We start from the raw sequence: 27,897 nt of genomic DNA on the forward strand, positions 1-27,897 counted from the left end.
CCTGTGTAACCCACATCCCTACCAAGATATAAAACACTTCTATCACACTGGCAAGTTCCCTCCCCACCATGTTTTATGGTGTACCACAGGTGCCTCCTCCACCACAATGTTAGCACCTCTAGCCGGGTACCATGTCAAGTCATCCCTGCAACCTCAGCACCCTGCATAGCACCCAGCAGGTAATAGGCACTCAAAAAAAATTTTACTGAATGTATTAACAGATCAGACAGCAAAACCCCCACATTCTAATACTGCCCAGATTCTGTTGCCTTGGGATAATCCCTTAAGACTTCCTAGCCACAGATTCCTTATCTGTGAAACAACAACAGAAGCCCCCATCCTCTTACCTTGGAAGGTTGTGAGGATTCAATGAGAGGCTGCTTTTTTTTTCCTTTCTTTCTTTTTTTTTTTTTTTTTTTTTTTTGAGAGGGAGTCTCACGCTGTTGCCCAGGCTGGAGTGCAGTGGCGCGATCTCGGCTCACTGCAAGCTCCGCCTCCCGGGTTCCCGCCATTCTCCTGCCTCAGCCTCCTGAGTAGCTGGGACTACAGGCGCCCGCCACCGCGCCCGGCTATTTTTTTGTATTTTTAGTAGAGACGGGGTTTCACTGTGGTCTCGATCTCCTGACCTTGTGATCCGCCCGCCTCGGCCTCCCAAAGTGCTGGGATTACAGGCTTGAGCCACCGCGCCTGGCCTCCTTTCTTTCTTTCTTTCTTTTTTTTTTTTTTTTTGGACAGGGTCTCACTCTGTCACCTAGGCTCTGGAGTGCAGTGGCATGATCATAGCTCACTGCAGCCTTGAACTCCTGAGCTCAAGTGATCCTTCTGCCTCGGCCTCCCAAAGTGCTGGCATTACAGGAGTGACCCATTGTGCCCAGCCGGGAGGATCTGCAAAAAGAATGAAGGCCTGGACAATGCAAGGTACCATTACCATTATTAATAAACTCCTACTTCTAGGATGAACATCTGGCTGAAGAAAACCAGGAGAGAGAAGCATTGGACACTGGCTTCCAGGCTTGGCTGCTTGGGCTCTGGCCAAGGTCTGGGGATGTCCAGGACAATCAGCTTTCTGCTTCTGTGTCCGTAATCTCGGGGTATGGACTCATTTCCAGTGCTGAGAAGTTCTGAAATTGCAAGATTCTTCCTAGCAAGTTCCTGACCTGTCTTCTAACTACCATGCCATGTGCCCCTCTCTGGGCCTCAGTTTCCCATCTGTGAATGAAAGCACTAGACTCGAAGGGTCCCTTCTGGCTCCTCTAATTCCAACCCAGAGGCACAGCTCAGGCTGAGCAGTTGCATTTCCTCATCACGGGGGACTGACAGGGGTCTTTTGCAATGCTTAATTCCAGCATCAAAATTCCCCCAAATATTCGTGTTTTTTTTTTCTTTTTTTGAGATGGAGTCTCACTCTCGTCGCCCAAGCTAGAGTGCAATGGCACAATCTCAGCTCACTGCAATGTTCCCCTCCCCAGTTCAAGTGATTCTCCTGCCTCAGCCTCCTGATTAGCTGGGACTACAGGCACACGCCACTATGCCCAGCTAATTTTTTTGTATTTTTAGTAGAGATGGGGTTTCATCATTTTGGCCAGGCTAGTCTTGAACTCCTGATCTCAGGTGATCCTCCTTCCTCGGCCTCCCAAAGTGTTGGGATTATAGGTGTGAGGCACCTCACCTGCCCCAAATATTCCTTTAAAGACATTGATTCGGGGCCGGGCGTGGTGGCTCACGCCTGTAATCCCAGCACTTTGGGAGGCCGAGACGGGCGGATCACAAGGTCAGGAGATCGAGACCATCCTGGCTAACACAGTGAAACCCCGTCTCTACTAAAAGTACAAAAAAAACTAGCCGGGCGAGGTGGCGGGCGCCTGTAGTCCCAGCTACTCGGGAGGCTGAGGTTGGAGAATGGCGTAAACCCAGGAGGCGGAGCTTGTAGTGAGCCGAGTTCGCGCCACTGCACCCCAGCCTGGGTGACAGAGCAAAGACTCCGTCTCAAAAAAAAAAAAAAAGACATTGATTCGGGATGCTTCTAGCCATTAAATTTGATTTGCAAATGAATTTTTCTGGATCACCTCACAGGCCCTGGGGAATGGCCAGGGGTCTGGGTGGCCATATTTTCCGAATAAAGCTCAAAACCAAAACTTTGGTTTTGCCTTTTCTTAAATCACTGGTAGGTACTCAGGGGCAACCAGAACAGTGACATGCTGGAATTCCTTGTGACTTCTTGGGAAAGTGGGACTGTCCAGTACAGCATGAGTGGTCTGGGGAGGGCACCAGGTGCCTGGGATGGGAGGACTAGTCCCCCCAGAAGACAGGTTTACCCCCGTACAGCCAGCGTCACACTGGGTACTCAACACCATAACAGCTAACACTACTGAGTGCTGCCACTATATGCCAGGAGCTATCCTCAATATGATTTTCTCATTTAATCCTCGCATTTACTCTCTAACATGGATCCTCTTATTATCCTCCTTTGACAGACGAGGAAACAGAGATAAAGTAGGTCAAAATCACTTGTTCTAGGTCCCACTTAGTAAGCGGTAGAGGATGGGTGGGAAGCCACGTTGTGGGAGTCCATGCCCTCCCCACTATCACTGCATGCTGGCGCCAGCTGTGAGTCCTTTCACATGCAAAGAGCAAAGAGCTAGCTCAGCTCTTTATTTATTTATTTATTTATTTGAGACACACTCTGGCTCTGTCGCCCAGGCTGGAGTGCAGTGGCACCATCTCGGCTCACTGCAAACTCAGCCTCCTGAGTTCAAGTAATTCTCCTGCCGCAGCCTTCCGAGCAGCTGGGATCACAGGCATGTGCCACCACGCCTGGGTAATTTTTTGTATTTTTAGTAGAGACAGGATTTCACGATGTTGGCCAGGCTGGTCTTAAACTCCTGACCTCAAGTGATCCAGGAGACCTCAGGAGACCTCAGTCTCCCAAAGTGCTGCGATTATAGGCCTGAGCCACCTCATCTGGTCTCAGCTCTTGCTCTAGATACCTTGCTTAAAAAAATATATTTCAAAATAATTATAGACTTACAAAAAGTTGCAGAAACAGTACTGAGTACTGGTAGATGCTGCAACCTAGATGAATTTTGAAAACATGTTGCTAAGTGAAAGAAGCCAGTTACAAAAGACCACATACCGTATGGTTCCATTTATATGAAATGTTCACAAAAGCCAAATCTATAGAAAGTAGATTAGTGGTTGCCTAGGGCTGAAGAGGATGGAGGGGGCTGGGGAAGGGACTGCTAATGGGTACAGGTTTATTTTGGGGATGATGAAGTGTTCCAAAATTAGATTATGATAATGGTTACACAACTCTGAACATACTAAAACACTGAATTGTACACTTTAAATGGGTGAATTATATGGTATATTATATCTCAATAAAATTGTCAACAAGCAAACAAAAAGTGAAAGGGCTCTGTAACCTTTGAGTTTCCTGACCCATCTGCACCCCACTTAAAAAAATTAAAAAGGTCTAGGGAAATCCGATCACCCAGCTTCTCCCAAAGGGGATTTCTTACATAACTATAGTAAGTGTACCTTCCCTTTTCCTTTTTTTTTTTTTCTTTTCTTTTTTCTTTTTTTTTTTTCTTTTTTTTTTTTTTTTTTTTTTTGAGACGGAGTCTCGCTGTGTCGCCCAGGCTGGAGTGCAGTGGCCGGATCTCAGCTCACTGCAAGCTCTGCCTCCCGGGTTTTTACGCCATTCTCCTGCCTCAGCCTCCCGAGTAGCTGGGATTATAGGCATGTGCCACCACTCCCGGATAGTTTTTGTATTTTTAGTAGAGATGGGGTTTCGACATGTTGGCTAGGCTGGTCTTGAACCCCTGATGTCAGGTGGTCTGCCCGTCTCGGCCTCCCAAAATGCTAGGATTACAGGCGTGAGCCACTGCGCCCGGCCATACCCTCCCTTTTAAGGCGAGGCTCTTGAAGGCCCAGACCTTTTCTCCAGTGCTTTGAGGTCTGATCCTGATGATAGTAACACCTCACTCATACTATGGACTTTACAGTTCACAAAACACCCTCCTCACCCCCTCCCAAACTCGGTTTATTTTTATCATTAAAGGAGAGTTGAAGGCCAGGGTGGACCATAGGTTTTCCTGGTCACAAGAGACTTCCTTCCTCCCTGGGCTCCCCTCTGTAGTGGTGCCAAATAAAAATTTGATCCGTCAAGCCTGTGGTAACCAGTGCTAATATGCACAGCCAGTCCTGGGCACACCTGTTCATTATTGTGAAACACTACTGATTGCACACTCTTACATCGAAAGGGCCCAGGACCTCGCCTGGCCCAGCCTTGCCTGCCAGGCCTGGGCTGGGTCTCTCAGTCCAAATTCTCACAAGAGGGCCGACTCAGGCCAGAGCGCGCCCCTCTTTGTGCCTCAGTTTGCCCACCTAGAGGTTAGTCCCGCAGGCGTGGCGGGTACATCTCAGGATCGGCAGAAAGTGCCACTGGGAGCCCAGCCGGAGTCGCGGGCCTTGCGCCGGGCCCACTGTCCAGATCCAGGGCTCACGAGAAAAACGAGGACTCAGGAGAGGGGCACGCCCGGCCAGGGCCCTAGAACCCTACGAACTACAAATCCCAGCAGACAGTGGGCCGCGGGGCGGGGTCTCGGAAGTTGCGGCCTGCGGTGCCTTTGCTGAGCCCAGGTCCGGAAGGCCTTCGGGGACTAGAGAACCACAACAGACCGGACACACACACACAGTCTCTCACACACACGGTCACACACACACGCTCGCGCGCGACGGGGAGCACAAAACACAACAGACCCCCCCCCCGGACACACACAGTCACACACACACACACACACACACACACACACACACACACACGCACGCGCGCACATATACACACACACACACACACACACACACTTGCGCGCGCCCGCGCGTTCTGGCCGTACCCCTACAAACTACAAATCCCGGCAGGCAGCGGGACGTGGGGCGGGGCCTTGGGTGCTGATCCGGACGCAAAGATTGTACCAGGCAGGGTGGGGTTCCGGTGGCTGGGTGGAGGCTCTCCTGCTGGGGAGGAGATGGCCTTCTCTTCTCACAAACCCAGCTCCCCACCCCTGCACGCGCCGCTCTGCTCTGGAGTCGCTGGTCCGAGCCCTCCTTCTCTGCGAACCTGAGCCCCGCCGTGTCCTCCCTACGAGGTTGGGGCCGTGGGAGAAGAAGATGGTGGGTAGGGGGTTGGGCCCACAAGCTAGTAGGGACGCAGAGTGGCCTCCTGAACCCTTCCTCCATCGCCTAGAGCAAACTCCCATTCCTGGAGGTAGGAGCAGCCCAGACCCTGAGACTGAACTAGGTCCGTTAGGGTCCCTGTGTGGCCTGCAGGACTCATGGAGAAGCCCCCGGAAGGCCTGGGTCCTCCAAGTCAGGGATGTAGGTTCCAGGGTGTTCAGGCCGCGGTATCTGACCATCGTCGGCGCCCTGCGCCCAGGCATCAATTTTGCATGGCAGAGTCAAGGTGAGGTTAGGAGGCTGCCCGGAGGTAATAACCAGGTCACTCGCATTCACCATGCTCTCTCTCAAAGCACTCTCCTCACACCTCAGGGTCAAAAGTCAGAACTCTTGTCCTAACTTCCCAGGTTGCCCAAGGAGCTTCTGAGGCGCTACAGAAGGGACTTACCCAGACCCTTCAGTGCAAGCCAGGAACTCAGGGTCCGGCCTGCTCGGTGGGATGAGCTGTGCTGAGGCCCTACTTCATCCACCCTCCTGGGCCAGGGCGGCCTCTTTCCAGAGGCCTCTTCTCAGCTGATTTCTGGCTCCCAAGTGGGAGACTCAGGTTACACCTGTATCGGGAGCAGTGACACCACAGTGGCCAGCAACTCATTGGACTTTCTGTCTCCAACTCCATTTTCAGCTTTTACACTTCCTGATCTCGGCATATACTGCTACATCCTGGATCATCAAGGAAGGAGGAAAATACTTAGTCAATGAAGGTTTAGCCATGACCTTGTGTGTCGGTGAGATGTCATTCTTGTGTGATTAGGTCTAGGCGACCTACTTCCTAGAAATACTTCATTTAATCTCTAAACAACCTAGAAACAGCTCCAGAAGGGATATTCAAAGTAGATTGCCCAGACTCTCTTGATAGCAGATGTGGGGTTCATATTAACTGGTCGAGTGGTCTCTAAGCATGCCCATTTCTGCTTGGGAAGTTCTCAAAGGTTCGGTTTTCTGAGTGTTTCTGTTACAACAATCAGCCTTTTGTTGAGTAGCTCTTCTGCCCCTAGAGACGAGAGATAGGTACCATAGAAACTTGGAGACAGCTATTGACTAAGCCCCTGGACTCTTTAATAAGAGTGCATTCTCTCTTTTTTTTGAGACGGAGTCTCGCTCTGTCGCCCAGGCTGAAGTGCAGTGGTGCAATCTCCGTCCACTGCAACCTCTGCTGCCTAGCTTAAGTGGTTTTCCTGCCTCAGCCTCCCAAATAGCTGAGATTATGGAATTACAGATGCACACCACCATGCCTGGCTAAATTTTGTATTTTTAGTAGAGATGGGGTTTCACCATGTTGGCCAGGCTGGTCTCGAACTCCTGACCTTAGGTGACCAGCCCACTTCAGCCTCCCAAAGTGCTGGGATTACAGGCATGAGCCACTGCACCTGGCCTGAGCCCATTCTCTTATTATTAGAAATCTTATTATCAGAATGTGAGCTTCTGCATTCCAAGGCTTAGCACCAGACCCCCAAGTCAGTAATGACCCTTGGGACACGCAGTGTGCCAAAAGCCGTTTAATGCCCATTCCTGCCCCCTAAAGATCCAATCAGCAAATCAGCAGGGTACAGTTAAAGTCACAGAGCAGTATTGTTAGGTCATTACAGGGAATGTGGCTAAGGAAGGGCAAAGCCCAGCAAAAGTTGGGTTCTTTCACTCCACGGGCCTTGCCTTTATTTACCTTCCTGATGACTAAAGCCTGGTCCTCCAGGCCTTGCCTCTTCCACCGTCAGCCTCTGGGCCCAGGAAATGAGCGACAGGCTGCCATGCCCCTCCTCGCCACCAGGGGTCGCCCTCTCCCATGGCATGACTGCTCAGGTCCCCACAGTGGCCCGGGAGGGGGTGAGGGGACTGTGGCTTTGGCTCTGTGTACATGGTATGGCCTTGGCCAACATCCATTCTTCTTTGGCCTCGGCTTTTCTGTTGGTAAAAGGGAGGGGGGGGTGATCTCAGGACCCTCCAGGACCATCAAGGAAGGAGGTGGGGTTGGAGATGTCGGGGAGACACCATGTCCAGTCTCTCCTAAAGGGGAGGGTAGAAGAGTGGCTGGGAACAGGAGAAGCTTGGCTCCCGGGCTCTGTGCTGAAGAAGGAAGCCTAAGCAGGGCCATGTTACATTTGGTGGAGGAGGGAGAGGGTAGGGGAGGAACAGGCGATGGCTGCTCCCGCTAAGGAAGGCAAATAGAGGAAAGGACCCAGTGGGGTGGGGAAGGTCGGCCAGAGGTATCCAGAGAACCAGAGAAGGTGAGTGTGAGGGAGTCCTTGGTGATCCGTCTGCACTGGGGAAAAGGGTTTTCAGGAGATAAACACAGCCGGGACCTCGGGGGATTGTGCCTCAGCCTAGGCCTGGTAGTCGATGACATATGGACAGGAAATGGGCAAGACACAGGCCTTTCAGAGAGGAGAGACCAAAGATGTTTGCAGAGAGGCAGGCTTTGCGCAACCTGTAAAGAATGAGTAAGATTTGAATAGCAGCTACAACAAATATTGATTGAGAGCCTGCTGTGTGCCAGGCTGTGGGCCCGGCACTTGGAATTTGGCCGTGAACTTGGCAGACACAGTGGCTGCCCATTTACATAGCGCGTAGTCAAGTGTGGGAGTTTATAGTCTAGCTGCGAAATAAACCTGTAGGTTTAATTATGGTGGGAGCTCAGAGAGTGGGGTAGGGGACTGCCCTGGTCTGGGACCCCTGCTGCTGAGGAAGGGTCACCTGAGCTAGGGCCTGCAGGAGGAGGGAGGAAAGGGGCCAGGATGTTTCAGAGGAGGAATAGCAAGTGTACACACCAGATAAGAAGGGCCTGGTGGAGATTAGAAAGGGTGGAAAGAAACCATGTCACACTGTGTTTGCAACCACTCTCCCCCACAACCAGCCTCACCCGGGTTTCCTGTGCACTTGGTCACCTCCTGGGCTCTCTTGGGGGCAGAAACTGGACAGCTAAAGAGACTGTGACTGAGTGCAGGATAAAGAGCCGAGGTGGAGGGGAGAGGGCTGGGCTCTGGGAGACGGGGACATCTGTGAAGAAGATATTGCCATTTTGGGGGCAACAGTTTTTGAAGTATGATATACGTATAGAAGAGTCCTTTCTTTCTTTTCTTTTCTTTTCTTTTCTTTTCTTTTCTTTTCTTTTCTTTTCTTTTCTTTTCTTTTCTTTTCTTTTTATTGTTTTGCTGCATATTAAGAATGCCCTCTTGGCCGAGTGCAGTGGTTTAAGCCTGTGATTCCAAGACTTTGGGAGGCTGAGGCGGGTGGATTGCTTGAGCCCAAAAGTTCAAGACGAGCCTGAAAAACATAGTGAGACCCCATATCTGTTTTTAAATTTAAAAAATAAAAAAGAATGCTCTCTCTCTTTGTCATATTCCGTAAGAATTGCGTAAATATCTAGAAATTTAACTAAAAGTTCCTTAAGTCAACAGGAAGCAGAATGGTCTGCCTGGGCCTCAGTCATGTTGGAAGAGCAGAGAGAGAAGGTGAATGTGAGGAAGTCCCTGGGAAACAATGGAGGGACTGGGACTGGGGAGGTATGAGGGGCCTGATCTTTCCAGGCATCAAGAAGCATTTGGTCTCTGTTCAAGGAGCCATGAGGAGTCACTCAAGGGTTTTAGGCAGAGCTGTGACACGACCAGAGCTACTATGAGCAAAAGTTCCGGAACAGGGCAGGGCAGGACAGGTGAGTGGGACAGAGGGAAAAGGGTGCTTCTGGCTCAGACACTGTACCCTAGAGGCTGGGGAAAGCCGACCTCAACTTTCAGCCCTGAGCCTAACCCTTGGAAAACCTGAGCAGAACTAGTGGAATGCCCTCCGGAAAAACAGACAAACTACACACCAGACTTTTGTTTGTTTGCTTGCTTGTTTTTTTTTTTTTTTTTTTTTTTTGAGACAGAGTCTTGCTCTGTCGCCCAGGCTGGGGTGCAGTGGCCGGATCTCAGCTCACTGCAAGCTCCGCCTCCTGGGTTTAGACCATTCTCCTGCCTCAGCCTCCCGAGTAGCTGGGACTACAGGCGCCCGCCACCTCGCCCGGCTAGTTTTTTGTATTTTTTAGTAGAGACGGGGTTTCACCGTGTTAGCCAGGATGGTCTCGATCTCCTGACCTCGTGATCCGCCCGTCTCGGCCTCCCAAAGTGCTGGGATTACAGGCTTGAGCCACCGCGCCCGGCCGTTTGTTTTGTTTTGAGACGGTGTTTCGCTCTTGTCACCCAGGCTGGAGTGCAATAGTTTGATCTCAGCTCACTGCAACCTCTGCCTCCCAGGTTCAAGCAGTTCTCCTGCCTTAGCCTCCCTAGTAGCTAAGATTACAGGCACGTGCCACCACAACTGGCTAATTTGTGTATTTTTAGTAGAGACAGGGTTTCACCATGTTGGCCAGGCGGGTCTCGAACTCCTGACCTCAGATGATCCGCTGGCCTTGGCCTCTCAAAGTGCTGGGATTACAGGCATGAGCCACTGCACCCGGCTGGTTTTTTTTTTTTTTTTTTTTTTTTGAGACGAGTCTCACTCTGTTGCCCAGGCTGGAGTGCAATGGCACAATGTTGGTTCACTGCAACCCCCACCTCCCAGGTTCAAGCGATTCTCCTGTCTAAGCCTCCTGTGTAACTGGGATTATAGGTGTGTGCTACCACGCCCGGTTAATTTTTTATATTTTTAGTAGAGACGGGGTTTTACCACGTTGGCCGGGCTGGTCTCGAACTCTTGACCTCAGTGGATCCACCTGCCTTGACCTCCCAAAGTGCTGGGGTTACAGGCGTGAGCCACTGTGCCTGGCCAACAAACTACACACCAGACTTTCTACCCACTGCCAGGGGAGACAGAGGGATAGTCTCTCACAAAGCTCTGAAACTGCGGCAAGAAATGATTGTGCACCAGGGAGGGATGGGGCAGAGGCCTCTTCTAGGGAGCCATCTGTCCCTCGCTCTGTCAGCCCTTCATTGCCCATCACAGCTGTCCCCAGAGTCAGCTGAGTCAGCAGGCCTGTGACAGCAGCAGGCGAGGGAGGAAGAGGGGCCTCTGCCAGCTTGTGCGAAGCCAGCCCCATCATCCATTGGCCCAGGACAGCCCCTTCCCTCCATACTGCAAACTGCTGTCCACCAGGATTGCCCCTGGCTTTAATGTGAACCCAACCACAGAGTTTAGTTGGCTGTAGGCCCTTCCACCAGGAACGTCTTGGGCCTCTAACCTGAGCACCTGCTCTGGCAAAAATGTCTTGAGGACTCAAGGCCCCTTGCCCTCATGGGGGCTCCTCCACATGCAGCTCCCTGCCCCACCACGTCCCCCTATTTCCTCAGGGACAGACCTCTCCCCACACACTTGGCCCTAACCTCATGTTCAGAAAGTTCTTTCCTTTCTACCCCACCTAAACTCCACTTGCCTTTGTGGGTTCCCACTCTGCTTGGAGAGGAATCCTTGTGTCATCAGTACCTCTCTTCCACTCCCCTCAAGAATGGAAACCTGGCTTTCCCGTACTGGCCCCCACATAACCTCCCATTGGCCTGGCCTCCTGCTCCCTGGCCCTACCTTCCCCTGGTGTCTGTGTCTTCCTGTGCTTCCTCATATTTGAAGTCCAGATCACATCTCCCTCCGTCTTTCCCTTCCTCCCTTCTTTTTCTTTCTCTCTATATTGATTTTTTTAAATTATAAAAATAATTAATGGTGTGGCACAGTAGGTCACACCTATAATCCCAACACTTTGGGAGGCTGAGGCAGGAGGATCACTTGAGGCCAGGAGTTTGAGACCATCCTGGGCCACATAGCAAGACTTCATGTCTACAAAAAATGTTTAAAAATTAGCTGGGCCTGGTGGTGTGAGCATGTAGTCCTAGCTGCTTGGGAGGCTGAGGCTGGAGGATCACTTGAGTCCTAACCTAAACTTGAGGCATGAGTTTGAGGCTGCAGTGGTCTATGGTGGTGCCACTGCACTCCAGCCTGGGTGACAGGGTGAGACCCTATCTCTAAAAATAAATAGTCCTGTCTGGGCACGGTGGCTTACACCTGTAATCCCAGCACTTTGGGAGGCCGAGGCAGGTGGATCACAAGGTCAGAAGTTTGAGACCAGCCTGGCCAACATAGTGAAACCCCGTCTCTACTAAACATACAAAAATTAGCCAGGCATGGTGACGCGTGCCTGTAGTCCCAGCTACTTGGGAGGCTGAAAAAGGAGAATCGCTTGAACCTGGGAGGTGGAGGTTGCAGTGAGCCGAGATCATGCCACTGCACTCCAGCCTGGGCAACAGAGCGAGACTCCATCTCAAAATAAATAAATAAATAGTCTCAAGACTATACAGGTATAATGCTATCACACTTAGTTTTTTCTGGTTCCACCTTCCCAGGAGATACCCATACCTGGGTTCACTGTTTGGATTTCTTGGCATCCATTTGGTGGTCCCACTGACTCTGAGGTTTCATCCCCAGATTAAAGTTCTTTTTTTTTTTTTTTTGAGATGGAGTTTCACTCTTACTGCCCAGGCTTGAGTGCAGTGGCACAATCTTGGCTTACTGCAACCTCTGCCTCCCAGGTTCAAGCTATTCTCCTGCCTCAACCTCCTGAGAGCTGGGATTACATGTGTCTGCCACAATGCCTGGCTAATTTTTTTGTATTTCTTTAGTAGAGACAGGGTTTCACCATGTTGGCCAGACTGGTTTCAAACTCCTGACCTCAGGTGATCCACCCGCTTCAGCCTCCCAAAGTGTTGGGATTACAAGCATGAGCCACCACGCCTGGCTGGATTAAAGTTCTTAACTGAAAGTAAGAGAAACAGACTCTAGCTAGTTTAGGCTGGAAAATAATTTATTAAAACTATTCTGTAGCTCATAGTATCTCCAGCAGGGCCAGAGAGTTAGCCAGGAATAATGTCCCAAAGGTCACAGCCAAGCCAGCCTGACAAAGCCATCCTGGGCACTGACACCACTGTTTGCCAATGCCACTGATTTGGGCCCTGGGTGGTGGCGCTAAGGGCTCACCCCCCTAAGCCTCTGGAAACAGGATTTGGCTGTCACCACCCTCCCAGGGTGTCTTCGTCTTGGTGCCTGCTACAGATTCAGAGTCTGGCATGGGGCCTCTGGCTGGCACAGCCTGCACCTCAGTGGCAAGGGGAGGTTGGGAAGGCCTCACCTGGCTTCTGCAATTGGAAATGAGGATTCATGAGGTGGAGAACTCCCCAAATGTAGGGTATGTTTAGCAGCCAAAAAGGATGGCAGCTGTCCCCTTCTGTTCTTGGTGAGCCCAGCCACCCACATCTCCGCGGCTCTTCCTCCACATGCTGTGTTCTCCCACCTCTGAGACCTCTGACCACAGCCTGCTTACCTGTCCCCCTGCAGGTCCTCAGAGCCACCTCCATCCTCCTCCTTGCAATGGATCCCACTCCACTCACACCAGGGGTCCCGGCTACACTTCGCCATCTGCTCTGTCTGCTGGCAAAAATGACCTTGAGTATTTCTTCCGTATGTAGGTTTTTGTCCACGGTTCCAGGCTCATAACTCCCACAGCTCTGTTTAGAGCCTTTGGTTATGATGTTGGCTGTGTTAGGCTTCAGGAGCAGGCCTCAGGAAACAGAATCTCTCTGGCCTTGTCCTGTCCTCCTTTCACCTGCCCAAGGCTGGGCTCTAATCTTCCTCCACCTTTGTGGTTGTGTGACCCTAATTCCAGAGAGGGTCCTGCCTCATACGCTGGGGGAAGGAATGCTGTAGGCATGAATCTTCCATAAAAACCCAAGAGGCCTGGTTCAGAGAGCTTCTGCATAGCCGACCATGTGGAGGCTCCTGGAGTGTGGTGTGCCCAGAGAGGGCACGGAGCCTCCACACCCGTTCCCACTATTTCTGCCCTACGCATCTCTTCATCTGCATCCTCTGCAATATCCTTCGTAATAAACCAGTAAACATAAGTAAGTGTTTCTCTGAATTCTGTGAGCTGCTGCTCCAGCAAATTAATCAAACCCAAAGAAGAGGTTGTGGGAACCCCAGCTTGAAGCCAGTTGGTCAGAAGTTCTGGAGGCCCAGACTTGTGCCTGGTGTCTGAGGTGGCAGGATGGACCTGTTGGGGACTGAGCCCTCAACCTGTGGGCTCTGACTCTGTCTCCAGGTAGGTAGTATTGGAAGTGGATTGGAGGACACCCCGCTGTGTCTGCTGCAGAGCTCATTGCTCACTGGGTGGTGGGGAGAACTGCCCACCCTGCCACCACGTTTGGTCACAGAAGTCTGCTCTGTGTTGATTGCTGTTGTGTGAGAGCAGGGGAGAAATCCATTTGAGTTTTTTCTAAACTAGGCTGTGTGTTTTCTGAGGGTGGATTTAGACTGCCTTGGGCCCATGGCCTGTTCTCAGTAGCTGAGACCTGAAAAATTTGGAGAATCACTTTGTGCTGTGGAAGGACCATAAAACAGGCACTCAGGTGCTGCCGGACAATGGGGCATTATACCTTCAAAATGTGAATTTCTAGCAAGTGTGCTTCCAGGAATTCATCCCAGGGAATATCTATGGTGTGTACAGAGCAATTCCATGCCAAAGATGGATAAAGAGGATATCCCAATCTGCCTGTGTGACGACATGAGGCCACAGAGGCAGGCCTCTTTCCTTTCCCTTCTCCCAGATCTGCCCAGGCCAGTGCCCCACCCAGATGGCATGGACTCTGCCCTCTGCCTGGGGCCCTTTCACTCACCCAAGCCCTGGCATTTGCCTATGCAAAGCCCTGAGCAGAGAAGGGAGGTGGCTAGAGGGAGGGCAGCATGCACTGGGAAACTCGCTCAGGCTGAGGTTTACAGTGAGGTGGTGTCCAGAACCTCCTACTGACCCTGATTCCAAATGAGGCCCCCTTGGGTGAGGGAAATTGCCCCCTGCCTTATGGTTTAAATGTGGAAGAAAGGTCAGCTGGGAGTGGAGGACAAAGAATAGACCCAGTAGAACCAATTCTGGGTGAGGATTTGTTCTTGTTTTTTCCGTTTTTCCCTTTGTACCAAATGGGCCCCCCGTGAAGCCACCCCAATGACTCTTCTTGGTTTCTTGGATGCCCTTTTGCCTGCAGGTCCCAGGAATTGTCTGGTCTTCCCCTCCATCCCTGGGTGTCTCTCCAGTGCCCCCAGCCTCCAAAGATGGCGGCCTCCAAAGATGCAAGTACATGGGCTTATTTCTCCTTTGCACCAACAACCAGGATGCCACCGAAATAATAAGCACCAGAAAGCTCCAGGGCCTTAGAAGTCCTCGTGTCATCATTCCTGATCGGGGTCTGTGTTTCCTCATTCCCTTACTTAAACAGTCAGACACCAGGCCCCGGCCCTCATTTTTATCGCGACCCTTCTCGGAAAGTCAGAGTTCCAAAGTTCACTCAGGTAACAGAGCCCCTGGCAGTCATAAGCTCCTTAAGGAAGGTCACAATTAGCACTGCTAATTCCATCGTAGGAAAGGAGCGTCCAGACCCAATCCTGGTGAGGTACAGGATGCTTAGCTTTTAGGGCACAGGCTCTGAGGCAGGCAGAGCTCAGGTTGAATCCCATTTCCAACACTTGCTAACTGCATGACCTCAGGAAAGCTATTCAACTTCTCAGAGCCTCAGTGTTATGACTGAATTGTGTTCCCTTAAAATTCATATGCTAAAATCCTAACCCCCCATGTGACTATTTAGAGATAGGGTCTTTAGGGAGGTCATTAAAAATAAATAAGGTCATGGGGGTGGGGCCCTAAACTGAGAGTGTGGGTGTCTTCATAAGAAGAAGAGTTACCAGAACCGCCTCTCTCGGCGCGTGCACAGACAAGAGGTCATGTGAGGACAGAGAGAAAGCAGCTGTTTACAAGCCAAGAAGAGAGGCCGCATCACAAACCAACCCTTATGGCACCTTGATCTTGGACTTCTAGCTCCAGAACAGTGAGAAAATGATATTTCTGTTGCTTAAGCCACATAGTTTGTGGGTTTTGGTTATGGCAGCCCGAGCTGACTAATACACTCAGTTTCCTCATTTGAAAAGCAGGGATAAAACCAGTACTTGCAGCATGACGTTACTGTGAGAATCCAATGAGGAAACACACGTAATGCCTGCCTGCTTCGTTTTCCTATGGCATCTTCAATGCCTGGAACAGTCTCTGGCAGACAGTGGATGTTCAATAAATACCCACTGAATGGATAAATACATCCATCAAAAAATGAAGCCGCCACACTAAATATGAGAGCCTCTTTCTAAGCGCCGCCCTCACCTTCATTTCCTTAATCATTGGTTACCACTCACCAGCAAATGACAACAGCAGTAAAGCGTTTAAGAAAAGTGTCTGCAAGGCCAGCCTGCTGTTTTTAATTGGATCTGCCAAATAACATAATGTTGTCTATGAGTTGAGAAAGGTGACACTGATCAGAAAGCTGAAGGAAGCCTGAGAACCCTGGTCCAGCTTAACTCTTCCTCTTGTTGGGCAGAGGGGCTGGAGACCACAGACGGGGGAGGCCCGCCTTGGGGAGGCTCAGAGACCTGGGGTTGGGCTTTGGGAGTGTCCTGGATGAAGCTGGTCTGGGGTTGGAGGCCACAGCAGATCTACCTTCCTGGTGTTTAGGAGATGCAAATGATGGGAACAATGGAGCCCTTGTCCCCAGGCCATTTGTGGCAGATCCTGGGCTCCAGGGAGGCAAAGCTTCTCTGCCTCTGCCATGGTAAGATGTGGTCCCAGGACGGGACAGCCCCAGGTACACAAACCTGCCCACCCAGGAGGCCCAGGACCCCGCCACGGAGAGGCATCCCGGCTGCACTGACCCCTCTACTCTCCACCCTGGCTCTTTCCAGGACAAGCGCAGTGGGAGCAGGCCCCGGTGAGTACTGGGGCTCCTCTCTCCCCTGCCTTCCCGTCTTGTCTCTCTCTACCCCTCCTCTCCTGGGCACAGCCATCCCAGGAGCTGTGCTGACTCTGCCTGGCTCCTCTCTGCCCAGGGAGACCATTCACACGCCTCCACTTCCTGTCAGCACTAGGGCTCCCTGACTCCCGGCTTTCCCAGGGCACCAACTCATGCAGTTATGCGCCCACTGGCACCAGCTCTGCCCCCAGCCTCCTCCTCTGCTGCCCTGCTCCCAGGGCCTCTGTCAGTCACATTGTCATGGATGTGAATGTTCCACAACACAGCGTCTGTCTCATACAAACTCAAGGGCCCCTTGGGCAGAGTTGACTAGAATGTGCTTACAGGCTGTGGCCACCGCTCCCACCCCCCAGATGTGTAGGTAAGTGACACAATGGGTCGGGGGTCCCAACAGACTGGGATCCCTTGCAAGTCAGGTCCCCCCAGAGTGACTCTGCACACCTCCAGCCTCCCAGAGCCCAGCACTGCTGAGTCACAGGGGCCTAGCTCTCCCATCTGTCTTGGCCAGAATCAAGGGTGCGGGGGACAGGGAATGGGCATTGGTGGAAGGGCCCCTTGTTTCCAAACTGCCTACCTCAGTGGCCCTGCGACAGCATTGGAAATACCTGTGATGAGTGGTTTCTTTGAGTTGAAGCACTGAAGCTGTCAAGGGTGGGTGGTTTACTATACTGGGGAAAGGTGGGCAGGGAGGAGGTGAGGCCAGCCTGTCTGTCCAGACTCCCCAGGTTGGAGAGAAGATGCTCCCAGCCCTTCCTTTCTGCCTGCCCCAGGGACTTGGAGACACAAGGTGAGTCTGGCTACTGAGGTTGGGGTGGGGGAGGCAGCTGCTAGAGCCTGCCCTGAACATCCTCTCCCCTCCATTCCTGCTGTGCTGAGCATCCCTTCCTCCAGGCCCAGGAGGAGGACGAGGAGGAGAATAAGTACGAGCTGCCGCCCTGTGAGGCTCTGCCCCTCAGTCTAGCCCCTGCCCACCTTCCTGGCACTGAGGAGGACTCCTTGTACCTGGGTGAGGGCTGGGAGGTGGGAGGCAGGGAGACCAGGTGCTTGGGCAGGGCAGGAGGGTCCCCACAAGACAAGAGGGCATAAGCCTTGCCTCTCCTCCCCTCCCCGCACTGAGGCAGCAAGGGAGGCCTCAGCTGGCAGTCACCAGGGCCTCTTGGTTAGGCAGGGAGAGAGAGAGATGAAGGAACTGAGGGAGGGAGGAGGGGAGGGAGGAAGAAGAGTGGGAAGGGAAGAGGAGGAGTGGTGTAACCAGGGCAACAGCGGGGGCCTGGCATTCCCCTTCTGAGATCCCAACACTTCTTCAGGCCAAGGGCGGGGGTGCTGGGAGAGCCCCGGCTGCCGCTGGCATCCCACTCCCACTGCTCAGCTCCTCGGCCAGGTGGGGGCAGGGAAATTGCCCGCCTCCAGTTGCCATGGAGACTGGGCTGTCAGGAAGCCAATGAACAAGGGGAGTGAGGGAAGGAGGAGGAAATGGAGGCTGGTGTTGGGGGGGGCGGGAGGAAAATGGGAACCTACCTGGGAGGAACCCACCAACTCACAACACATGCGGTCTTTTCCAGATCACTCTGGCCCCCTGGGTCCGTCAAAGCCATCGCCACCCCTGCCTCAGCCCAGCATGGTGAGAGGCCTCCCCAGAAGTCCCTCCTTCCCCACTCGCCCCACCCCAGGCTGCCATTTCCCAGTGAGTGAATCTTAGAGGCATCTCATTTGCAAGATTCCCCCACATTTGCATTCAAGAGGCCCCTGAAAAATCAGATGCCAGATGCATGAGAAGCCAGAGCCTTGCCGCTGTCAGTCACTCCTCCAGCTGGCCTGACCTGGTCCTTCCACCCTCCCCTTCAGCTTCCCCCACAGTGCCCTTCTCATCTGTCTGAGGGGGAGGGGAGGGGCTCAGCTGCCCTTCCCTTGGATTCTGGTACCTGAGGACCCCTCCCCATCTCTAGAGTGAAGAAATCCCTTCCTCAGCTGCCAGTCACTGCCAGCTCCCAGTCTCACCTTTATCCCAGTGGGACTTTATGGATTTTGAAAGCTACCACCTTTATCATACATTTCACTGGAATTTTTGTAAAAAGCAGGGAGCAATTCACAACAAAGAAAGAGCCACAGGGTAGAAGCAAAGAGAAGAGTCATCCCTTTTGTACATTTTTTAAAGCTACACAGATACAAGTGGTCCCATCCCATCCTATCCTGCCCCATCCTTGCCCTCCTGGAAGGAAACTGGTGCCTCAGTTTCCTTCCCTCATCCGCCCTCACGGGCCCCACAGTGCCCACAGCTGACGGCAGCAGTGAGCCTGCCGGTGGCCAGGAAGCAGAGACCTGTCTTCGGGAGGCGAGGTAATGGTGATGTCCTCTCTTCCTGTGGCTCCACCCTGGGACAGGGAGTCCTCCCACCACGGAGTAGAGCTGTGCTTGCTTGACATGGGTCTCATACCCTGCCCTTTCATGGCACTCCCTTGGCTGTGCCCCTTTATACCTACCAATCCTCTAAGGTAGGCAGGCAGGCGGCGGTGTCTCTAATGAAATGAATGAGGAGACTGCAGCCCAGAGATACGAAATGCTGTGCCTAAGATCCCACAGAAGCAGTCTGCTCTTTTTTTTTTTGGCTCAGCTGCTCTGATTTTTTTTTTTTTTTTTTTTTGAGTCGGAGTCTCGCTCTGTTACCCAGACTGCAGTGCAGTGGCATGATCTTGGCTCACTGCAATCTCTGCCTCCCGGGTTCAAGTGATTTCTGGCTAATTTTTGTATTTTTAGTAGAGATGGGATTTCACCATGTTGGCCAGGCTGGCGTCGAACTCCTGACCTCAAGTGATCTGCCTGCCTTGGCCTCCCAAAGTGCTGGGAATTACAGGCATGAACCACTGTGCCCGGCTGCTATGATTTTTTGAACAGTCCAAAGTCTTTGGAGCCAGGCCTGGCAAGTTTGCTGGGAGGTCAGGACAGGCGATACCATAGGGCTGTGCAGAGAACTACTAGGGGATGAGAAAAGCTTTCTCATGGGGTTTCAAAGCTGGCTCTGAGATGCCCTCCTCAGAGGCGCCCTAAGGAGTCTCTGTTCTTTCAGCCTCAGTCCCACTGAATTCCTTTCTGCTCCCTGCCCTGTGTGACAGGTGGTTCTCTCCTTTTCCTTCCAGAGCAGGGTGCATCGTCCAGAGTGGTGAGCAGCCCCTCCATCTCCGCCTCACTTTCCAGGGTTCTGGTTAGGAAACCGCAGGGGTGGGGTGGGGTGGGGGGCTAGAGAGGAGAAATATCCCCGAAACCAAGGGAAAAGGCCCAGAGCAGGGCCCCTGCCCCTGGCAGGCAATGAGCCATCTGTCCTGAGGGTGCTGCCCAGGGCTCCTCCTCACAGTCTCTGAGAGCTGGGGCCCATGGGCACCTCTGAAGGGGAAGGTGCTAGTGGGATGCCCCCTCTTGGACAGAGGAGAAATCGTAATCATTCAAGCTGGCTCCCAGAAAGGATCACCATGTGAGGAGGGAGTGAGGTGCCTGCCACCCCTCCAAATCGATGGCTCCTCCCCCAAAACCCCTACTCCTTAATGGAACCCCAGGACTGGTTAAACCCATGGTCCCACACACCCCTCCCTACCTTAGGTGCTAGGCCCTCCAAAGAAACCTGATGAGGACCTCTACTTGGAATGTGAGCCCGATGCAGGTGAGCCCCTCCCTCAGCTCCAGATCCCTCCTGCCGGAGTCCCTCAGCTGCCCACAGCACAACACTCTCTCCTGGCTCCATCTGCTTCCCTTGCCATGCGCACCTCATGCCCATGCACGCCTCCTTCTACCCCCTGCCCCCGCAGCTGTCCCCTAGAAGCCACCTTTGCCCACCCCCACCCCACCCCAGCTCAATAATCTCCTTCTTCTAGCAGGAAGGAAATCGTCTTTTCCCTCTGTAGCCCCTGTTGGGAGCGCCTCCACTGCTGAGGTGAGGAGGGGCTGGGAGCAGGCTGTAGGGAGGGGTTCCGGGAGCAGAGCCTGAGAGTCCTCCCCCAGGAACCCTCTTGGGCTGAAGGATGCACCACCGTGAGAACACATATTGAACACACATGTGCGGCACCCCGCCGTGCCCCAGACAGGGACACCTCTTTTTTCTGCCTGCGGGGGACTCAGTTGAACAAAGGCGATGGGAATGCAAATAACTGCACCCTGCGTCCTCGGCTCCCCATGCCGGATCGAGTGCCCTGGCACGTCTCTGAGTGGCTGTGTGTATGCACAGGACAGTGACCTGCTGGCTCAGCCTTGGTACTCAGGGAATTGTGACCGCCATGCTGTTGAGAGTGCCCTGCTTCGCTTACAAAAGGTGGGCAGCCATGGACCCTGGGTCTTCTCCGAAACCCCTTCCGCTCACAAGCTGTAGCTGGCAGAGCAGTGGGGAGCAGGAGAGCCGGAGGGTTCTGGCCTCATGATGGCTCAGGGCAGTGGGAGGCCCATTGGAAGATGAGGTTGATGGCTGGGGTCTCCTCCACAGGATGGGGCCTACACCGTGCGCCCCAGCTCAGGGCCTCATGGCTCCCAGCCCTTCACCCTGGCAGTACTGCTCTGCGGCCGGGTCTTCAACATTCCCATCCGGCGGCTGGATGGTGGACGCCACTATGCCCTGGGCCGGGAGGGCAGGAACCATGAGGAGGTGGGAGCTGGAGGAGGCAGGGGCCTAAGGAGGGACAGCAGAGCAGTATCCCGGGCCCAGCCAAGAGCATTTGTCTCGGGAAAAACCCTCATTTTGTATCTTTCTGGGGTAGGCAGAAATGACAGAGCCCAGAGCCCTGAACTCCTTCCCAGACGCCTGGCCCTCTGGTGGGGGAGGTGCCCCTCCTGCCATGACTCAGTCTGCATAGGGTCGAGGTAGGGGCCTTTGTGCCTTTAATGAACCCAGCTGGGAGGAGGGTGGAGTCCAGGATCTTCAGACTCTCGTCTACTTCCCCTGAGGACTCAACATTGCACCCAGCATTTGCCAGGATGCAAACTAGACACACCCATCACACCACTCCCCACGCTGGAGTACCAGGGCAGAGGCGTGCCCTAGGGTCAGTTTGATCTAGCCTTGGACATAGGAGTCTGGCCAGCGGCGTGCCCATGGGTGCAGCAGCAGGAAAGTTGTCTGAGGCCTGGAACGGGGCAGCAAAATGGCAGTGGGGCGGCATGGGGCAAACAGGAAGGAAGATATCTAGAAAAATGTCAAAAGTCCCTTTGCCAGAGTCCCATAGTTGCCTCAGGAAGTTGCTCCCAGCATGAGGCTCATGGGACTCACAGATGCTCTGCCTCCCTGGCCAGCTCTTTTCCTCCGTGGCCACCATGGTCCAGCACTTCATGCGGCACCCTCTGCCCCTTGTGGACAGACACAGCGGCAGCCGGGAACTCACCTGCCTGCTCTTCCCCACCAAGCCTTGAGGCCACAGTGAGGTACACACGGCCTTTGGCCCCAGTTTGCTTCTTGCCCCGCCCAATCTTGGGCTATCTTCCTCTCTCCTTTCCCACCCCTCCTCACCCTAGCCTTTCCCAGTGCCTGCAAGCAGCTTTAATGGGGAAAGGCTGCCTGGAAACCCAGGGACGGGTCCTGGAGTCCCCACCCCGTGCTCACCTAGAGCTTCACACTGCCTTCTCTGTTGCCTCTCCAAGACTGACACCCTCTTCCCAGCCTCCAGGAATGCAGGTGTCTGCCCAGTTCACTAAGTCCTGGATGAAGGAACCGTGGTGACCTCTCACATCTACTTGGGGGCCTAGGGCACCCTGAGAGGGACTGGCCTGCCTTGTACAAGTTTGCTTTCAATAAATAAGAAAAAATTGTTGAATAAATTATTGAATCTGCTAAAGGAAGCAGAGGTGGCCTGCACGAGGGAGGCCCCACGGTTCTCAAGTGTCACAGGGCAGACTAGCCTGGAGTTATGGAGATGCAGGAGCCAGGACCGGGCGGAAAAGGCCAGTCGTTTCTACCCCAGATTGAGGCTTTTACTTTCAGATGCTCTGTGTCGGTGGAGGCCAGGCCGAGTGGCTGATTTTTGTTTTGATTTGTGGGAGTTGGAGTGGGGAAGGGAGGGAGGCTCAGTGCTGTCTGACACCCTATTAAATGAGGAGAATGGAGTCCATTACCTACTCCTCCAACACCTACTTAGGTACAGTGCTCCCAGGGGAGTGATGAGCCTGATTTTGAGAGCTTGGTGTTGTCTAGAGGAGGGGAGACAGTGGGCCCCGATCTGATGCTCCAGTCTAGGGTCAAAGCTAGGGAAAGCTGAACAGTGACGCTCAGAGAAGACAGGACGGCAGGGCAGGCGAGAGCTTGGGGGACGGTGGGAGGTGGAGGGGCGCTCCAGGTCCCCAGGCGGTCAGGCGGAGCTTGGGACAGGGCGCGGACCCCGAGGCCCAGGGAGCTCCGGGTGGCCGGCGGCCTGCAGGCGGGCGAGGGCGTCGGGCGGCGCAGGGCAGGCCACGGGGCGGGGGCGTCTCGGGCCCTGGCGTGGCGCCCGGAACACCCCGTGCCGGAAGCTCCATGTGACCGTGACTCCGCAGAAGCCGCAAGCGCCGCGAAACAAAGGGCGGCTCTGCGGCTGCCTCGCGCTCAGGCTGGCACCGAGGGCCCGGACCCTCATCCCACTCCGCACCCCCGGGCCTGCTGGCCCTGCTTGCCCTGCGACCCTGGGCTCTGGCAGGGCCGGGAGGCGCGGGAATCCCGCTGGGGATGGGGCCGGCGGGCGGGCACTGAGGACACTGAGAGGCAAGCGCGAGGCTGGGGGCGGGGTGCGGGGCGGCAGGGCGTGGACGGTCTCCGTCACTGCCGGCTCCTGTGGATTACTGTCTTGGAACCTTCATTTCTTGCTTGTAATAAGGGGAAGATAATCGTCCCTACGTAATCGTCCTCCGGTTAGGAAGCTTAAGTGAGACATGCCACATAAAGGGATGCCTGCGTAAAGGGGTGCCCGATGGGGGGAAGGAAACACTCACCGAATTCGGGGCAATTAGCTGCCACTGTCAAAATCGCTGGGAAGGCACAGTTATCGGCCAGGGCACCAGGAAAGGGTACGGGCTGGGGCAGCAGGCATAGGGGTGGGGAGCGGGGGGCGGGGGGCGAGTGGACACCGCTGTGTGTATGTGAGGAAGAGACCAGCAGCGGGGGCCTCTAGCAGAAACAGGAGAATAGGAGACCCCAAGACACGCCCTCAGCCTCACTGGCCCCTCCCTGGCTCTCTCCAGACCCCGGCCTCCGTCCTCCACACCTTCCCCAGCCTCATCCCGCAGGCCCGCAGGGGCTGTGGAAGCTGGGGAGCTTGGCACCTTGGGCTGGGACTCAGAGTACAGTCAGCCCCCTAGTATCTCCACAACAGCTTTACAGGTTCCACTTTCCTAGGGGAGCTCTCCACTCTGTGGCCACAAAGGCCTGGGGGCTCAGGGGCCTGTTATTACTGAGCCCCACAGCCATGAGGCCTTAAGTCAGGGGAGTAGAAGTTACAGCCCAGAGCTCCTGAAGTTAATGGCCCAACAGGGACTCTGATTTTTCCCAGCTTAGGGACTAACTTCAAGGAACTAGCCTCCATTCCTCCCCTCCCTGGGGAGAAAGAGAGGAGGAACAGCCAGGCAGTGGGACAGTGTGTAACTGGGGCCCTTGAGGGCAAAAAGGAACATGTTGCCTGCCCAGTGCCTCCTAGGCTTGCAGGCCTGAGCAGATGGCTCCTTGTCCGCGGAGCCTTCACCACTCCCCCAGCCTGGGCCCAAGTACTTAGGCCATCATCTCTTCACTCCCAGGACAGACCGGCTACTACTACCCACTACTGTGTATTCAGGGCCTGGAATACAGTAGGTGGCGCATATTTATTGAAAGAGTCATCAAATAGGTCAAGTCTATTCTGGATTCCTCTAAAGCTGATAACATTCTTTTATCAGGGCCTCCTTTGTTAAGAGAAAAGTCCAATCCAGTGCTGTCCAATAGAACTTTCTGTGACGATAGAAATGTTCTGTATCTGCATTGTGGAGTACAGTAGCCACCAGCCACTGGGGGTCATCGAGCACTTGGAATGTGGCTAGTGTAACTGAGGAACTGAATTGTTCATTGACGATTTAATTACTTTTAAATAGCCACATATAGCCAGGGATTCCAAGTCTCGTGCCTTCCCAAGTGTGAGGGGCAGTGGGAAGGCTGGAGAGGTCGGCAGGGGCTAGGTCTGGAGGAGCCTGGGAGGCCTCCATAAGGCACTGGGGAGTCATGGAGGCTCTGAGCAGGGGTGGATGCAGGAGGGATGATGGTATCCTAGGAGCATCTCTCTGGTTGTGTAGTGCTGAATGGGCCAGAGGGGCCGCATAGAGGCCGGGGGAATATTTAAGGGCTGATATTTAAGAATGATATTCTTATCATTCAGGTGAGACATCACTCTCCTTGATTTTTCACCATGCCAGCATCCCTCCAAGTACCCCATCCCCATTTCCTCCCACCCAGCAGGCCAGATTCTAGAAAATTCTAGGCAGGGTCACCAACCAGGGGATTAAGTCTTTGAGAAGTGCCGTTTGGAGGCTGGGTGAGGTGGCTCACACCTGTAATCCCAGCCCGCTGAGGCGGGCAGATCACTTGAGGTCAGGAGTTTGAGACCAGCCTGGCCAACGTGATGAAACCCTGTCTCTACTAAAAATACAAAAATAGGCCGGGCGCGGTGGCTCAAGCCTGTAATCCCAGCACTTTGGGAGGCCGAGACGGGCGGATCACGAGGTCAGGAGATCGAGACCATCCTGGCGAACACAGTGAAACCCCATCTCTACTAAAAAAATACAAAAAACTAGCCGGGCGAGGTGGCGGGCGCCTGTAGTCCCAGCTACACAGGAGGCTGAGGCAGGAGAATGGCGTAAACCCGGGAGGCGGAGCTTGCAGTGAGCTGAGATCCGGCCACTGCGCTCCAGCCCCGGCGACAGAGCGAGACTCCGTCTCAAAAAAAAAAAAAAAAAAAAAAAAAATTACCTGGGCCTAGTGGCACATGCCTGTAATCCCAGCTACTTGGGAGGCTGAGGCAGGAGAATTGCTTGAACCCGGGGAGGTGGAGGTTGCAGTGAGCTGACATCGCGTCACTGCACTCCAGCCTGAGCAACAGAGCAGGACTCCGTCTCAAAAAAAAAAAAAAAAAAAAAAAAAGTGCCTTTTGGTGAAGAAGCCCGTGTATTATATACAGACAGTGGGTTACCTGTCTCCAGTGGCCGGGGAGGGTCTGTAGGACAGAGGAGCTGAGGGACTCTGCAGCTGAGAAGGGCATGAAAGCCTCAGCAAAACCACACCTGCCAGGGCTCAGAACATGGTCTAAGCAAACTTCTGCTAGGCTTTCAGCTTTTGGTTTCTGAAGAGGCAGCCTGATCTTTGGTGAAAACATGGACAGAAGGACCCAAGTTTCATTCTGGCTCAGCTACTCACTTCCTGCTTAACTTTAGCCTCAGTCTCGCCACTTTTATTTTATGTTTTTGAAACCTAGTATCACTCTGTCACCCAGGCTGGAGTGCAGTGGCACAATCTCTGCTCACTGCAACCTCCACCTCCTGGGTTCAAGCAGTACTCCTGCCTCAGCCTCCTGAGTAGCTGGGATTACAGGTGCCCGCCATCACACCCAGCTAATTTTTGTATTTTTTTAGTAGAGATGGGTTTCACCATGTTGGCCAGGCTGGTCTTGAATCTCAAGTGATCCACCCACCTTGGCCTCCCAAAGTGCTAGGATTACAGGTGTGACCCACCATGCCCGGCCAGTCTCTCCACTTTTAAAATGGGGTTAATAATACATATGTCTCAGGATTGTTGTGAGGATGAGAAATGATGTAAATAACATGTATAGGCTGGGCGCAGTGGCTCACACCTGTAATCCCAGCACTTCATGGGACCAGGGTGGAAGGATCACTTGAGCTCAGGAATTCGAGAATAATCTGGCCAATAAAAAAAAAAATCCATCACTATGAAAAAATTAAAAAATTAGCTGGGTGTGGTGGTGTGTGCTTTTAGTCTCAGCTACTTGAGTCTTCAAGGTTGAGGCTGCAGTGAGCCGTGATCACATCACTGCACCCTAGCCTGAGCAACAAAGCAAGACCCTGTCTCAAGAAACAAAACATGGATTTAATATATACTTTGCGGCCATAGAAAAAGAACGAGATCTTGCCCTTTGCAGAGACATGGATGGAGCTGGGGGCCATTATCCTTAGCAAACTAACACAGGACCAGAAGACCAAATACTGCATGTTCTCACCTGTAAGTGGGTGCTAAGTGATGAGAACACATGGATGTGTAGCAAGAAACAACACGCATTGGGGCCTATCAAAGAGAGGAGGGTGGGAGGAGGGAGAAGATCAGGAAAAATAACTAATGGGTACAAGGCTTAGTATCTGGGTGATGAAATAATCTGTACAACAAACTCCTATGACACAAGTTTACCTATGTAGCAAACATGCATATGTACCCCTGAACTTAAAAGTTAAAAAGATCCATATACTGACTGAGTGAGGTGGCTCACGCCTGTAATCCCAACACTTTGGGAAGCCAAGGTGGGACGAGCTCAGGAGATTGAGACCATTCTGGCCAACGTGGTGAAACCCCATCTCTACTAAAAAAAAAAAAAAAAAAAATTAGCTGGGCGTGGTGGTGGGCACCTGTAGTCCCAGCTACTTAGGAGGCTGAGGCAGGAGAATCGCTTGAACCCAGGAGGCAGAGGCTGCAGTGAGCCAAGATCATGCCACTGCACTCCAGCCTTGGAGACAGAGCGAGACTCCGTCTCAAAATAAACAAAAACAAAACAAAACAAAAAACCCTGTATACTTAGCCTAATACAGAGCTTGACATGTAATAGGAGCCATATGATTGGTACCTAATAATAATAATAACTGTGATTTGGCAAAGCTTGGTTCAGGTCACTTTTGTGCCGCATTTTTAAGGACTCAGTCTTTCCCAATATACACACATACTTACGATGCCTTTAGGCGCTGTAGGTACTGTAATAATTATTGTTGTTGTTTTTTAAATTTTTTTTTCAGGGAGCTTTCTGGTAAAAACTGGAAAGCCTGCTAGACGAATTCTGAAAGAGCTGTAACATTAATAATGATTGTTTTGTCTGCCCACCGGGCTTTCCTGTTCCCCTTCTGGTAACACAATCCACTTCCGCCACTATAGATCAGGCATGTGACCTAGGTCTGACTGGGACCAAACACGGCCGTGAAAACCTCTTCACGTTGAGAGAGAGAAGCCAGCCCTCTTTCCAAATCTGAGCTGCAAATGGCCACCTTTCCTGCCATGTGAAAAGAGCAGAAGTGAAGCAAAGACAAAGGAAAAGAGTCTTGGAGACTTTGGGTCCTGCCCCAAAGCCACAGTATTTGCCGTAGTGCCCCTCCCAGTTATGTGAGCTAGAAATGTCCTTTTTGGTTTAAGCTGGTGGGAATATGGCTTCTGATCTTTGTAAAGAAGACTCCAGGCCGGGTGCAGTGGCTCACACCTGTAATCCTAGTGCTTTGGGAGGCCAAGGAGGAAGGATCGCTTGAGCTCAGGAGTTTGAGACCATCTTGGGCAACATGGTGAGACCCCTGTCTCTACAAAAAAATAAAAAGAAAAATATTAGCAGGGGTAGTGATGTGTGCCTGTAGTCCTAATTACTTGGGAGGCTGAGACAAGAGGATTGTTTGAGCCTGGGAGTTCTGGGCTGTAGTGTGCTATGCCATTCTGGTGTCTGAACTTAGTGGCATCAATATGGTGACCTCCCAAGAGTGGGTGATCACCAGATTGCCTAAGCAGGGGTGAACCTGCCCAGGTAGGAAACAGAGCAGGTTAAAACTCTTGTGCTGATCAATAGTGGGATCCTACCTGTGAACAGCCACTTGCAGTACAGCCTGGGCAACACAGTAAGACCCCATCTCTTAAAAAGAGAAGAAGAGGAAGACT

At 52.9% G+C, this 27,897-nt stretch overlaps 2 protein-coding genes, 1 long non-coding RNA gene and 1 other non-coding gene across 16 annotated transcripts in view; 2 read left to right on the forward strand and 2 right to left on the reverse strand.

Moving 5' to 3' along the window:
* Window positions 1-2,612, forward strand: part of LOC105465379 (uncharacterized) — a 4,127-nt gene extending 1,515 nt beyond the window's left edge. For both annotated transcript variants that reach the window (XR_977516.2, XR_977515.2), the window contains one exon: window positions 955-2,612. This is a non-coding gene — a long non-coding RNA (uncharacterized lncRNA). The remainder of the gene's footprint in view (window positions 1-954) is intronic.
* The window catches only part of LOC105465380 (capping actin protein, gelsolin like), a 27,219-nt gene extending 21,572 nt beyond the window's left edge, over window positions 1-5,647 (reverse strand). Inside the window, exon 1 of the mRNA XM_011713807.2 lies at window positions 5,624-5,647. The gene's annotated coding sequence lies outside the window, so the exon portion shown is untranslated. The remainder of the gene's footprint in view (window positions 1-5,623) is intronic.
* On the forward strand, window positions 4,850-21,815 carry LOC105465378 (SH2 domain containing 6). Of its 12 annotated transcripts, XM_071076992.1 has the most exons (18): window positions 4,857-5,147; window positions 5,858-5,960; window positions 14,220-14,418; window positions 14,943-15,056; window positions 15,731-15,827; window positions 15,958-15,983; window positions 16,352-16,386; window positions 16,742-16,812; window positions 16,917-17,031; window positions 17,588-17,646; window positions 18,293-18,362; window positions 19,136-19,182; window positions 19,617-19,677; window positions 19,889-19,947; window positions 20,239-20,322; window positions 20,491-20,649; window positions 21,294-21,422; window positions 21,658-21,815. In XM_071076992.1, the coding sequence occupies exons 5-17, from the start codon at window positions 15,825-15,827 to the stop codon at window positions 21,408-21,410; spliced, it is 906 nt and encodes a 301-aa protein (XP_070933093.1). In that variant the 5' UTR covers window positions 4,857-5,147; window positions 5,858-5,960; window positions 14,220-14,418; window positions 14,943-15,056; window positions 15,731-15,824; the 3' UTR covers window positions 21,411-21,422; window positions 21,658-21,815. The 12 variants fall into 12 exon arrangements, with proteins under 12 accessions (XP_070933103.1, XP_070933101.1, XP_070933102.1 ...); XM_071076993.1 differs by having other exon boundaries at window positions 4,855-5,147; window positions 14,943-15,827; window positions 21,639-21,815; XM_071076994.1 differs by having other exon boundaries at window positions 4,856-5,172; window positions 14,943-15,827.
* A 5,183-nt stretch (window positions 21,816-26,998) lies between these two features.
* Window positions 26,999-27,060, reverse strand: LOC112423795 (U7 small nuclear RNA). Its single transcript, XR_003014346.1, has one exon. It is a non-coding gene; the product is annotated as a U7 small nuclear RNA (small nuclear RNA).
* Window positions 27,061-27,897: the final 837 nt, after the last annotated feature.

This window comes from Macaca nemestrina, chromosome 13, assembly GCF_043159975.1.
Source record: "Macaca nemestrina isolate mMacNem1 chromosome 13, mMacNem.hap1, whole genome shotgun sequence".
Taxonomy (NCBI): Eukaryota; Metazoa; Chordata; class Mammalia; order Primates; family Cercopithecidae; genus Macaca; species Macaca nemestrina.

Bases quoted from the DNA above. Each gene is read 5' to 3' on its own strand.
- LOC105465378 (XM_071076993.1), top strand. The intron at 17,032-17,587 runs GTGAGGGCTGGG...GGTCTTTTCCAG, and splicing joins GGAGGACTCCTTGTACCTGG to ATCACTCTGGCCCCCTGGGT. The intron at 19,183-19,616 runs GTGAGCAGCCCC...TCCCTACCTTAG, and splicing joins AGGGTGCATCGTCCAGAGTG to GTGCTAGGCCCTCCAAAGAA.